The sequence below is a fragment of the Salvia hispanica genome, chromosome 5, assembly GCF_029641045.1.
Source record: "Salvia hispanica isolate PSC_SH4W2 chromosome 5, Shi_PSC_v1, whole genome shotgun sequence".
NCBI lineage: Eukaryota > Viridiplantae > Streptophyta > Magnoliopsida > Lamiales > Lamiaceae > Salvia > Salvia hispanica.
The window spans coordinates 22003056-22016932 of NC_142696.1; the positions used below are offsets into that span (position 1 = coordinate 22003056).

The following is a 13877-nucleotide window of genomic DNA, read 5'->3' on the forward strand; positions in this document are numbered from 1 at the left end:
GGCGAGCCATTTATCAGGAAAAACAGAGTTAACAGAATACATTATTGGCGATTATGGGTTTCCATTGCTGCCTTGGCTTGTGACTCCATATCAAGGGAAAGAACTCTCAAAAGCTGAAGCAGATTTCAATAAGAGGCTCCTCGCAACTCAATCTGTTGCAGATAGGGCGTTTGCGAGGTTGAAGGGGGTGTGGAGGATAATTCATGGCGAAATGTGGAGACCGGACCGGCATAAGCTGCCTCGGTTTATCCTAGTATGCTGCATTCTCCACAACATCATCATAGACATGGAGGACAGCATTTCTGATGACTTGCTGTCGTCTCTCGTCCATGATCAAGGATACAGGCAAGAGATTTGTGAACCTGTCAACAAAGCAGGATCAATTTTGAGGGACAGACTGTCTATGTATTTTTCTGGTAGATGAGTGAAGCAAAATCTTGCTTGTGCTTATAGGCAAACTTGTTTTCCTTCAAGTCCAATATACTAATAGGTAGAAGGGGTTGGGTTGGGTGGGCCCCAGGGGTTATTTAGAGATTCAATATTAGTATTTTTTTTATAAAGCTGTTGAATACCGAGTGGATCAATTCCAACTAGTCTACAAGACAAGTATTTTTTCAATGACTTCAATTTTTAATATTTTGTTTGTGAGCAATGCTGATGAAAATAGAAAATAGTTGATCATATATTGCTGCAACGTTTTGATAATACACATTGTTACATCAACTAGGAAGAAGAATATATACATGACATAACTAGCAAGTCTTAGGAATGTACACTAACAACAATAAAGATGTACAACAACAGCAGCAGCAGTTACAGTACATATAAACTGAAGAACCAGTGTCCTAACATCTCCTAATCCTCGACGGAAGGGGTAATCTCCAACTGCACAATTAAGACACAAATTTAAGTTAGCTAACCAGATTATATCCTTTTAAAGTCATCAAGGCTGTTCTATAGTGGTACTAAGTAAGTTTTCATAACCACATTCTTCTTGGTTTTACCTAGCAAGAAAATAAAGAAGGTTGGTTGATTAATACCTCTACGCCTGGAAGTTCTGAAAATTGCTGGTTCCATCCGTCATGAAGAGCATGAATCGGTTTGTCCATTGTTGCTTAACAGCATCAGGGACCAATGACTTGGAGATGAAAGGATTCCATGAATCCCCTTGTGGACTGGCAATAACCCAAGTCACTTTTACTGGTGGCTCGATAAAAGATGAGGCTTGCAATTTTTTGCGCGATGTATCTTTCTTCCCTCGAGTTGAGCTCTAAGAAGGCCAGTACAAGTATTAATTAGATTTGTTCAACTATGGAAAATCATCTCAAAACAATGAAATGAGCTTACCTTGTGATTTTCCAGTTTAAAAGCCCGTGCAAGAGGTTTATTTTCCATAATTCCTTCTAAAGTCCTGGATAATGGGGCGTCTTCGTCCAATCCTGCCAGGTACCTCTCAATGGCAATCAGGGAGCGAAACTTGAGTCCAGTCTCAGGTTCGCAGTAATACTGTGCGACAAATGGCATTAAGACATCAGTCGTAACGATACAAGCAAAGTACTCCATGTGTTACTCGACCGAAGGCAAATGCCTAACACATCAATACCTAATAAAAATGTACTATGTTTCTGAACTAAAATTATGACTATTATTTTTGGTATAGGATTTCGTATACATGGTTATGAGCATGACATTACCTTGTCGGTGGACTTCACATACTTACGACGTACCTCCTCCACAATCCAACCATCTGGAACAATATTGGGGGCTTCCCTTACAACAGCCAAATGATTCCTGCATCCTTCATTATCCACTCTCAACAACTGTAACAGCATTTTCATCAAAACTAGGAATTATAATACTTAATCAGCTCATAAGCATACAATCTAACAATTTTTATTTTCATATTTTCAGCATCATAAAAAAAGTAACCATTTTGCATACTCTCTACAATGTAATTTTATCTAGGCAAAAGTATGTTAAACATCAAGTTTAAGTAGTAGCTTGTGTATGTGGGGACATAAACAAAATGATTCAAGTAATAAGATTCATAAACCTTGGAAGTCCAGATTATGTAATGAAGATTTAGCTTGTGATATAATTTAAACAAGATTAAGAAGTTTGGGATTTAGAATAATACATTTACCTTTCCTCCAGAAACCATCATCCTCCGATATCGATATCCACGATGCTGCACACAAAATAAATTATAACGAGTAAAAACATGAATCACTTACAACAAACAGCAAATGATGAAAGCAGGATCAAGATTGGGGGAAATGATTTTCCATCTGCTTTTCACTTTCACAATTCACAAATACTACAATAATGTGGAACCAATTAAATTTGACGAATACAGTTTCATAGGCGCGGAGGATTCTGGCTGAGGCGCTGGCCGGAACCACCGCGCGCGGGCGGAGGGCGTACGGCACCAGCATTGAGCTTGACGATGAGCGGTGCTGCCGACGCTCCATCATACACACTTGAGTTGAGTGTGATGTGTCGCTATCTGAATCTATGTGTTTTATTGTCGGACTTTTGTGCACGTTTCCTTTTCTCGTTTTTCGAGTAATTAGTTAATCAAATGAATCCAATCCAACTTACCACTAATTTATTTCACTCCTACATTTTATAGTACTACATATAACTAGTCATATCATTTCGGATTTTGCTATCCCTCCGTTTTTTCATAGTTGAGTCATTTTACCTTTTCAGAAAATTTCTTCATAGTTGAGTCGTTTTCTCATATGTAACTTTTTCCTCTTTCTTACTTTACTCTCTTTTACTTTATTCTCTTACCTTTTCATTTCTCTTATTTTTTTTATCTATTTATTTAACACATCCAACATTAATTTTTAAAACTCCGTGTCGAAAAATTCCGCCTTAACTATGAAGAAACGAAGTGAGTATATCACTTCGGTACTCTCTTTCCATTAACAAATTGTTATTATTACTTCATCTCTTATTTTATACTATATTCTACTTCCTCCGTCCCATAAAATTATAGACGGATGAAATGGCACGAGAATTAAAACAAAATTAATAAAGTAAGAAATAAGAGAGGAATGATAGTTAAAATAGTGTTAGTGAATAGTGAGACCCATATTATTAATACTTAATAGTATTTGATGGTGGTATAAGTTGTACTCCTTTCGTTACATAGTAATTGAGACGTTTCTTTTCGGCACGAAGATTAAGGAAAATTATGTTAGGTGAGTTAAGTAAAGGGAGAATAAAATTGAAAATGGAAAATGGAAAATGAAAAATGTAGAGAGATGAAGAGAGAGAAAAGGTAAGAGAGAGTAAAATATGTGTGAAAAAATGTATTGACTTAATCTAAAAATGGAAATGACTCTATTACTATAGAACGTACCAAAATAACAAAAATGACTCTATTACTATGGAACAGATGTATTTGGGCAATATATATTGGGATAACTTTCCATAAATGAAATGCCTATATTATTATGGGGATAACAGAAGTAAGATAGAGGAGCAATACTCCTCCATTCCATTCCATTACAATTGATAAATTTATTTCGGACCAAAAATTAAGAAATATACCATTGAGTTAGTTGAGTGATAATATAAGGAAAAAATTTCGTCAACTTTATTGCATTTTTCTGGACATTTTACCGGGAACAACTGAAATAACAAGGACAAAGAGTCCCCATGCAGAGAGGAGCTTGTACAAAAATAAAGGATTACTATAAACGATTACAGTTACTAACTCAGTGATCCTCTTTTGCTTGCTTGAACACAGAGGCCAAGTATCTCTGTAGGAATTTATCTAACATTTAACGTCAAAACATAATCATGCAGAGAAAATGTGAACCCTGCAGTGACAGCTAGATGTAATCAAATCTAGGAGCAAAACTCAATTTAACCTCTTCCAATGAAACAACCCTAATAACAATGAATAACCGAAACAGAAAAATCGCTGAGGATGACTGATGCATTTCACCACAACAGGTCCATGATGTAGCACCTACTTAACTGCCCTCAGCCTTTGTACCTTGCATGCATTCAACCACAGCAAGCTGACTTGGGTGCAGCTTGCCCACCTCCACCAGCTCCATCCGCATGATTCATCTTGATTGTAGACGGTTGCTATTGAGACAAGACAAATGCACTTCATCAACAAGGGACCTGACTAAAGGAGTCGCATCTTAAAATCATGCCAAATAAAATCTCCATGTTTACCTCTGATTTGTTCTCCGTCTCTGAAAGCCTTTGCTTTATGTCCCTCGCTATAGAGAAGAAAACTTCTTCCACATTATGATTGGTTTTAGCGCTCTGCAGAAAGATATGCACTTTGAATTGCACATACATTAACAGTGTGCTTTATGGAAAATTCTCTGAGTACTCACAGTTTCAAAGAATTTTATCCCATACTCATCTGCCAGGGCTTGACCCTTGGAGGTAGGAACAGCCTAAACACCAGTAAACAAATGAAATTTATTACAGAAGTAAAGATAAGAAAAAGAAAAAGGTAAGGCAAGACCGGCATCTGTCGATTTTGTGCATTTCTTTTAACCTTAAATTTGGAAGTTTCCTTTTAGATTTAAAATTGGTGAGCTAAAAAATTGTTTCTACTATGTCGGTGAGATGACAAGCTAAAAAATAGCACAAGCAGCACATAACTATCTAAAAAATTTACTAAAACAAAGTTAAGACAAGAAAAATACCCTCTTGCTTTCATCCATGTCTGCTTTGTTTCCTACCAATACCTTGTTGACATTGTCAGAAGCATGCTGTTCAATGTTTCTGATCCAGTTCCTAATGTCTGGATAAAAATCATGTATGACTATGATCAGTGATTTAAGCAACCAGTGGCATACTCTTCAAAAAAAAAAAAGGTTGAATTATCACTGTCAAAAATAATAAGACAGTAAACTTCTAGCTCTTAATTCTCCAGGACTGTATTTATGTTATTAATATGTTCTGCTTTTCTCTTTTCAAGGGTGAATAGAACCCAAAGTCTGTGATGTGAAGACGAATAATAAAAAGATATCTGAGAGAGTTCACAATCACAATTGATCAGGATATAATTGGAAAAATACAGAACATGTAAGAATAATTTTTTAAGCAGGGAACCAACACAAGTATTTAACAAGTTTTATTCAAATTATGGCTGCATGGCATGAAAGAAACAGGAGGGATGGGTGTGCACTAGACTAAAGCTGCAGAGAGAAGGAAATACATGCCAGGCAATTTGATCAACAAATATAGGGGAAGAAACCTTACTGTTAAAGGACGCCTCATCAGTGACATCATAGACAAGCAATATGCCCATTGCTCCACGGTAGTAAGCTGGTGAGAATATTTTTGTGTGAGAAGAACAGAACAAATATATGTTTTGCATGGTTTGTGTGTGATTCACGAATATAGAAATAGTAAAGCATTCCTAAGGTGCTGGTACAAAAGAAAAGAGTAAACCAAGACAAGTGCAATTGATTCTTTAAGAACTGGAGAGCCTGGTAGGAAATTAATGAACTGATGAAAGGCCATGGAAATATTAATTCATCAAGGTTTGTATCAAAAAGAAAAAAATGAATGAGTAGAGAAACAGTCAAACAAACAATATGAAATTGAGCCAATGCTTTAAGCTTTTTCTCCATAACCATCTAGGAACACATAAAACAACAGCTTTAGAAAACTTCTAGGTCACAGAAGGCAATTGGAACCTACCTGTAGTGATTGTTCTGAATCGTTCTTGACCAGCTGTATCCCAAATTTGGAGCTTGATTCGTTTGCCATCAAGTTCAACAGTTCTTATCTTAAAATCAATTCTATGGAGTAAATTATACACACATTCAGTACCCGTACAATGCATTTTACAGTTCTCTATGAAAATAGAAAGCTTACCCAATGGTGGTAATGAAACTAGTTGTGAAGGAACCATCAGAAAATCGCAAAAGAAGACAACTCTTACCTACACCTGAAGGACAGAAGACAAAAGGCTAAGTAAAGATAGCAAAGGAAATACACCTCAGACCTGCATTCTATAGTGACTAAGCAGCTCTGACTTGAGAAATCAGCAGAAATTGAGAGTTTGAGATTCCCAACTCCACAAACTAAACAAGATGCAATCCAGAGAATGGCTAAGGAAATCACATGTGTGATACCATAGATGCTACTACTTTCAAAAGAAAGTAAGAAATTGAAAGCAGGATTACAATTTGGATTGCTCCATGAGCGACTCAAGAACCAACTCCGATAACAAGGAACAGTTTGCAGAGGCAACGTATTGAATTATACAGATAAATCACCACCACAAATTCTTCTACGTTATAACTACTCGTCATGCAATCCACAAAATTTCCCACCCATTCGAAATTGTCCAGCGCCCTATTTAAGAATCAATGCGTCATAAAGCGAATAAATTTGAAGGCATACGTATATTGAGTTATAGATCCGAAGAAAAATAAAGTTTTTAATGCAAACAAGGATCAATCAAAATCACGGATTGGAATTTGAATGTGATATCGAGATATACAATAAAAATGTAAGAATGGAAATGGAATGACGACCAACCGCTGTCGCCGATGAGGAGAAGCTTGATAAGACAGTCGTAATCTGCTCGCGCCCTTGCCGGTGGTGCGGCCATTAAACCTCGCTACCTTGACAATACGGCGTCGTTGGATGTTCTTTCCTTTTTTGTCAGTGCGAATTCGCAAACCGCTCTGCATAAAAATCAAAATGATCACAATTCTATTTCGAGATAGAGAGGGAGACGGACACGCTATTGTACGCACCTTTGGAGATCTGTTGCCCCACGCGCATGCTAGCAAACAACGTCACAATTAACTTGGAGTCAAAATTAAATTAAATTAAATTAAATGTTTAAATTCGTTTTTAATTAAGAAAATGTTAACAATGTTACTTGCGGGGGGCAATACACACAAATAACATGATAAGTAGTAGTATATCGCGCGTTTAGAAAAAAAATCCCAATTTAATGTTATGGTGACCGGTGCACACTATAAAATATGGTCACGATGCACACTAGTACAAAAATAATAAGTTCATCACTAGTTTTATTCTGCTACGCTTCGACTATTTTATTGATCTTTGGGGCGACATTGAATGCAAATGGAGGGGATGAACATGGAAATTTTATGTGTGAACCCATAGGCAATACCCTCCTGCCTCCACCAGGTCACCCCCCGCCTGGTCACGTAGCTTGATTCGGCCCTGAAGTGTGGGTGTGTGGTTGTCTTCATTTAGTCACGGTGCATTTTAGCATGGCGCAGTGATGTGTAAAGTCTCGGGAATTCAGCAGCATAGCATGAATGAGGAAGAAGATTGGTCGAGATCAGTGGCGGATCCAGAATCCGCCAGTAATTGAGATGTTACTAGAGTTATTAGTTAGGTGACAACTGAGTCTGACATTGTATTTCATTATTGGAGAACACATTTCAATTTGTGTGTCGACTATAAGCGAGATAGATGTTTCATGAGCATCTTGCTAGTTTTGTAATTTTGATGTCCAACTTACATAACTTTTCATTAATTCAATCTTAAAGTAAAATGATTATTTCTCTATTCACATACACAACCCAACCTAGCCTTATTATCACATCCATAATTCCTTAGTGATACTTGCATGACGTTCATACTAGTTTTACGTGTATTTTGGTCTGTTAAATAATCTACCATTTTGAACTAATTTGCTTCGGACTTCAGCGGGGCGAGATGGGCCTTAATAGTCTAATGTGAACCTTATTTTATCTACCAAACAACCAAATAACCCTTATAACTCATATATCTTGGCCTTATTTAGACTACCAAACAAGTACTAAAAATATAGACAGACATTAATAATGTTGAGATATAGTATAATCAAATGTTTGTAGATACATAAAAAAATTTAAGTATTCATAGCCGACACAAAAGAAGCAGAATAGTACGTAAAATCGATCACAATCCATGAGTAAGCAAAACGAAAAAAGCAAAGTTTAATCTAATATAGTACTAGTAGTACTCCATAACCAAGGAGTAGAATATTTTTATCCACTATTCCTTCCGATAACAGCTTCTGTGGAGAAAGTATTTCCGTCAGTTAAACTTATTAAGACAAATTGAAATAGAATAAGATACAAATGAATGGATAAGAATACGTAATTGTTTTCAATGAGAGGTGGATAATAGTAGTACGTAATTATTTACAATGAGAGATTTTAAGAAGAAGAGTAAACTATATAAATGGTAATTGATCTTTCACTTTCGCACGTAAATGGTATCTGATCTTTATTTTATATCGTTTTTGGTACCTTGTGACAAAAATAACCCCAAGTATCAAATATGTTATTTTTTTTTTGTTATGGAGGATATTTTTGAAAATTTCAATTAAATAATACTAAATATGTGATTATTTTTTCTTCCTTTCTTATTTCTTTTTTAATTTCTTCTTCATTTTATTCTTTTTTTTAGTATTTTTTATCTTTCTTTTCTCTCTCTTTTTTCTCCTTAGTTTATATATCTTCTTCTTTCCTTTTTCTTTTATCTTCTTTTTCTTCTTTACTTTTAATTTTTTATTCATACATCAATTGCATTCATAATATAAATCAAGAACAAAATGTCTAACTAATTAATTATTTAAAATAATTAAATCAATTGAATATTTTTTTATTAATTTACTTTATACTCACTTTAAGATTGAAAACCTAACTAAAAATATTCAACTTTTTATATCATTATGAATACAATTCACAATTATTATTACATAATTTTTTATTATATGATTTATAATTTATATAATTATATTATAATTATTTATTAATTACTACTAGTTTTTAGTATTATAACAATAATATTTTTACAATAATTAAATATAATTATAACTATAATTATAATTAACTATATTTGAATGATATTAAAAATAAATTAATTATTAATTTATAATATCAAAATAATAATATTAATATTGATTAATAATAATAGTATAAAGAGTGGGAAGAATGAGAGAAGATATTAATATATCACTTTTGATACTAATTTTATGCATACCTAAAATATCCTTTATAACATAAATGAAAAAATGTATTTGTTTAGAGGATATTTTGAAAAGAAAATTGTACCAGATACCAAAAATGTGATTTATAAATATAAAAAATGATATAAAATAAAAATCAGGTATTACCTGAGAAAATGAAATATCAGTTCATACTAAAAAGAATAACAATAACAGTAAGCCTATTTTTAGACGGTTTCAAACTTCCAATTAGTTAAGAGTACCGTCTTCTTAAAGAATTAATCAGTACTAACTTTACCTTTTAAAGAAACAAAAAAAAAAGTTCTATGGAAATTGAATAAATCGAACTTAAATTGATTTTAAATTATTCTACATGATCATTACCAATTAACTCCTAATTTAGTGATAGTACAAGGATAAATTAGTAGTACTATTTATTTTACGATAGTCCACCATTTCAACTGAAAAATTACACTAGATAAATACTGGCGACGTATTCAAATTAATCACGTTCAATACGAAATAGTCTTAATTCAAGTGACGAGTACAAATTAACTAATCAATACAATTAAACATCATGCACTATTGTTCACTAACACTTAGAGCATCCGCAACGCGGACTCGATGCTGGCTCGTCTCGTCTATTGTTCACTAACACTTAGAGCATCCGCAACGCGGACTCGATGCGGGCTCGGTCTCGTCTCGACGAGACGAGCCAGCATCGAGACAACGTTGCGAGGCTCGTCTCGTCTCGACGAGACGAGACATCTCGTCGCGCGATGCGACCCGGCGAGGCCGGTCTCGAACTGGCGAGACGACGCACGCGCCCACGTGGCGCGCGCTGGAGCATTGCGTGACGCCCACTCGCCGGCCTGCGAGTGGGCGTCGTAATTATGACGTCATAATTTTTTTTTTATAAATTCGAATTTAATTAAAAAAAAAATATTTCAAACGGTCAAATGACCATTGGGAACAAAACGGTCAAATTTTTAAATTTTTTTTTATTCTTCTATAAATATACTCCATACTCCATTCACTTTACACACAAACACTACTCCCATTCCTCTTCCATTTTACACACAAACACTACTCTCAAATTGTTGAAAAAATGTCTGGCGATGGAAACTCCAGCGGCGGCGGCGGCTCCAGCAGGCAGCGTTCCGACGGGTTCGACTTGAACTCGTTCGACGATTGAGCGAGCATGTACAACTGTTTGGGTACTCCCGGTTCGTCGCTGGGCACCCAAGGCTCGACCACCCCACCGGCGTACCAAACACCACATTTTGATGTGGATGCATACTATCGTCCCTCCCCCCCTACCAGAGGTACGGGCTATCGCCGGGATTATCCCAAATTCTGAAGAATTTTTTGGCGCCTGAACGCAGTTTGCCCGACTGGCCAATTGGTGGAGGCTCCGGCTCCGGCAGGATCAGCCTCAGGCTCGGCGTCAATGCCGAGGAGGAAGAGGAGGAAGCGGATGCAGAGGCTGTGGGAGACGGCAGCCGTCATCCATACAGCCAAGCCGAGACGTTGGCTCTGTACGACGCTTGGATCAGCGTCTCGTACGATCCTGTCGTCGGGAATCAACAAACCCACAAGTGTTTTTGGCTAAAAGTCACCGAAGTTTACAACGCACGAAGGCCGAAGAATACCGTTCCCCGCAACGTGAAGATGCTCCGCAGTCATTGGGACCGCTGCGACAGAGATGTCAAAAAATTTTGCGCGATATACAGGGGAGAAGAGGCGAATTATCAGAGCGGAGCCAGTGGAGCCGACATTCTGAGAGCGGCGTTGCGGGTCTTCAAAGACGACGTCAGCAAAAATTTCAAGCTTGTCGATGTTTGGTCTCAAGTCCACCACCTTGAAAGGTGGGTTGGCGGTGTCGAGTCGGGCTCGAAACGCACGAAGCGCACGGCGCGTGGCCACTACTCGTCTAGTGATGGCGGCGAAGGCAACACCTCACGTGAAGGCACGCCAACCGATGATGCAGGGGGGTCTTCTTCCGGTGCACGACGTCGGCCGCAAGGGACCAAGGCGGCGAGAGCAAGGGGGAGAGGGAGAGGGAGAGGGAGGGGGAGGGGCCGCGGCGGACCAAGCCAGGCGGGCGAGGGCTCGCACACCCTAATGTCCATGTACCTGGTCGCCACGATGGCGGACCTTTCAAAAATGACTCCTGGCCAAGTTTCAGCCCATATGGCCGGAATTGAGTATATGAGAGCTCAACTTGGTATAGGTGCACCGCCGACTTCGGGGGATGATGATTCGCCGGCGGAGTAGTTTTTATAGTTTCATTTAGAGTATTTTAATTATGTATTTTTTTTATTTTTTAGGATTTTAAATTATGTATTTTTTTTATTTTTTAGGATTTTAAATTGTAATATTTATTTTATTTTAATGAAGTGTGTTTTTATTAATTGAATTTGTTGGAAATAAAAATAAAAAATGAAATTGAATGAATAGTTAAGAGATGGTTAAGAGATGGAGGGATGCAGGTGTTGTTTCTTAGTTAAAAGATGAGCTGAAAAGTACAGTGGGGCCCATGAATAGTGAAGAGATGAGACGGTTAAGAGACGGATAAGAGACAGCGTTGCGGATGGCCTTACTATAACATAACCGTTACCGTGCTAGGCTTACAATCATAATCCTGGAAAATAGTACTCCCTCCGTCCCCGATTAGGAGTCACAGTTTGACCGGGCATGGGTTTTAAAAAATGTAAAGAAAAGTTGGTTGAAAAAGTTAGTGGAATGTGGGACCCACCTTTTTATATTGGTTTTATAATAAAATGTGTGTGAAGTGAGTTAGTGGAATGTGGGACCTACTTACCATTTATGGTAAAAATAAAGCGTGACTCTTAATTGGGGACGGACCGAAATGGAATAATGTGACTCTTAATTGGGGGCGGAGGGAGTACAACTTATCAAACAAACAAAGCACCGGGTCCCGACGGGTACTCATCGGCGTTCTACAGGAAAAATTGGTCTTTCGTGGGACAAGACGTGGTTGAAGCTGTAAAGGAGTTCTTTGCTTCGGGATGCCTCCTCAAGAGTCTGAACTCTACAGCTATTTCCCTCATTCCTAAGACCAACAACAATCCAAGAGTAGGGGACTTCCGGCCGATAGCTTGCTGCAACGTCCTCTACAAAATTATAACGAAGATTTTGACCAAGAGGATGGAACCGCTACTCCCGAAGCTTATCAGCCTTTCACAATCGGCCTTTGTCAGTGGGAGAAGCATTATGGACAATATCTACCTTGCAGAAGAAATCATGAGAGGCTACACTGTCAAGAGAGGCCCACCGCGATGCACAGTAAAGATTGATCTCCGAAAGGCTTACGACACTGTGAACTGGAGTTTCCTTAGAGGCGTCCTCTCAGGCCTTAACTTCCACCCCGTGTTCGTCAACTGGATTATGGAGTGTGTCTCTACCCCTTCGTACACCATTTCAATAAACGGTAGCCTTCACGGCTTTTTCAGAGGTAAACGGGGTCTCCGGCAAGGTGACCCTATGTCTCCCTCCTTGTTCAATCTCTGCATGGATTATCTCTCGCGTTTGTTATCCGCTCGCACGTCTATGGATTTCAACTTCCTAGTAAATGCGAGAGGACCCGTATCTCTCACATTGTCTTTGCAGATGACCTTATGCTCTTTGGCAGAGGAGACTTAGGTTCCATGCAGGTCCTGGCTCAAGCAATGGCAGACTTCTCGGCCTGTTCTGGGCTGGAAGTCAACCACAACAAATCTAACATGTTCATTGCAGGGTCAATTCGAGTGCCAAAACAAGATCTGCTCCAACTGTTTGGCTTCCCCGAAGGAAAACTTCCCATTAGATACCTCGGCATACCTTTGAACTCCAAGAGGCTGGCCACATCAGACTATGGAGCTCTTATTGACAAAATGACATCCCTCGTCAACAAATGGCCAGGTAAGACCTTATCGTTTGCGGGCAGGCTAGAACTTATACGTTCTGTTTTGCAGGGAGTCGACTCCTACTGGCTGCAGGCGTTTCCCGTACCAAGCAACGTCATTGACCGTATCACCAGCATTGCTCGGAATTTTCTGTGGGGCAAGAAATATACACAAGTCTCGTGGAAAGCGGTCTGCAAGCCAAAGCAGGAGGGTGGTCTTGCGTTAAGAGATTTGCGGTCATGGAATGTTGCCTTGCACGTCAAGATTCTTTGGAACATCCACATCAAGAAAGACTCCCTATGGATCAAGTGGATTCATGGAGAATACCTTCAAGATAGTAATCTTTGGGATTGGACAGCACACAAGAAGAACGACTCCACTTTGATCAAGAAGCTTCTCTCCATCCGTGATCTAATGCTGCAGACGTGCACAAGACAGGAGATTATCTCGAAGTGGGCCTCCTGGTTCGCCACAAAAGGTGTGCACAATGCGTATGAGTTCTTCCGCCCGAAGGGAGAGAAACAAGTATGGGCAACATACGTCTGGAAGGACTTGGTCCCTCCAAAATATTCCTTCATTACGTGGCTCGCTATAAAGGAGAGACTGACTACCCGAGATAGGTTGCTCTTCCTCAACATTGAACGAACTTGCCCCCTTTGCCGATCACAAGACGAGAGTGCAGCCCATCTTTTCTTTACGTGCCAGAAGACTTGGGCAGTATGGGGCAAAATTATGACGTGGCTGGGCATAACTCGGAGATCAACCACAATCAAGAGCGTCATCAAATGGGCGCGAAGGAATTGCCGGGGTTCGGCAATTGTTCAAGCAGCGAGGAGGATAGCCCTCATGGCAACGGTGGCTATGATCTGGAAGGGTCGTAACGCAGCTATCTTCGACGGCAAAGCTTGGGACGAGTCTCGGGTGCTTTTCCAAATTAAAGAAGCCACGTACACTCTGCTTTATTCTCGGTTCTCACAAGAACAAGTCGTCCAACA

The 13877-nt window shown here is 38.7% G+C and overlaps 2 protein-coding genes across 3 annotated transcripts; both read right to left on the reverse strand.

Moving 5' to 3' along the window:
• Nucleotides 1-658: 658 nt before the first annotated feature.
• On the reverse strand, nucleotides 659-2547 carry MBD7 (methyl-CPG-binding domain 7). Of its 2 annotated transcripts, none has more exons than XM_089058095.1 (6): nucleotides 2355-2547; nucleotides 2138-2188; nucleotides 1695-1820; nucleotides 1348-1506; nucleotides 1041-1270; nucleotides 659-885 (listed from the first exon to the last, which is right to left on the reverse strand). In XM_089058095.1, exons 1-5 carry the CDS (start codon nucleotides 2472-2474, stop codon nucleotides 1043-1045), a joined length of 684 nt encoding a protein of 227 aa, XP_088914221.1. In that variant the 5' UTR covers nucleotides 2475-2547; the 3' UTR covers nucleotides 659-885; nucleotides 1041-1042. The 2 variants fall into 2 exon arrangements, with proteins under 2 accessions (XP_088914221.1, XP_047939735.1); XM_048083778.2 differs by having other exon boundaries at nucleotides 2144-2188; nucleotides 2355-2545.
• Nucleotides 2548-3648: 1101 nt separating this feature from the next.
• On the reverse strand, nucleotides 3649-6713 carry LOC125189141 (Ras-related small GTP-binding family protein). The gene is made up of 8 exons (XM_048086377.2): nucleotides 6535-6713; nucleotides 5866-5938; nucleotides 5689-5789; nucleotides 5245-5310; nucleotides 4686-4783; nucleotides 4368-4430; nucleotides 4201-4293; nucleotides 3649-4107 (listed from the first exon to the last, which is right to left on the reverse strand). The coding sequence occupies exons 1-8, from the start codon at nucleotides 6605-6607 to the stop codon at nucleotides 4024-4026; spliced, it is 651 nt and encodes a 216-aa protein (XP_047942334.1). The 5' UTR covers nucleotides 6608-6713; the 3' UTR covers nucleotides 3649-4023.
• Nucleotides 6714-13877: the final 7164 nt, after the last annotated feature.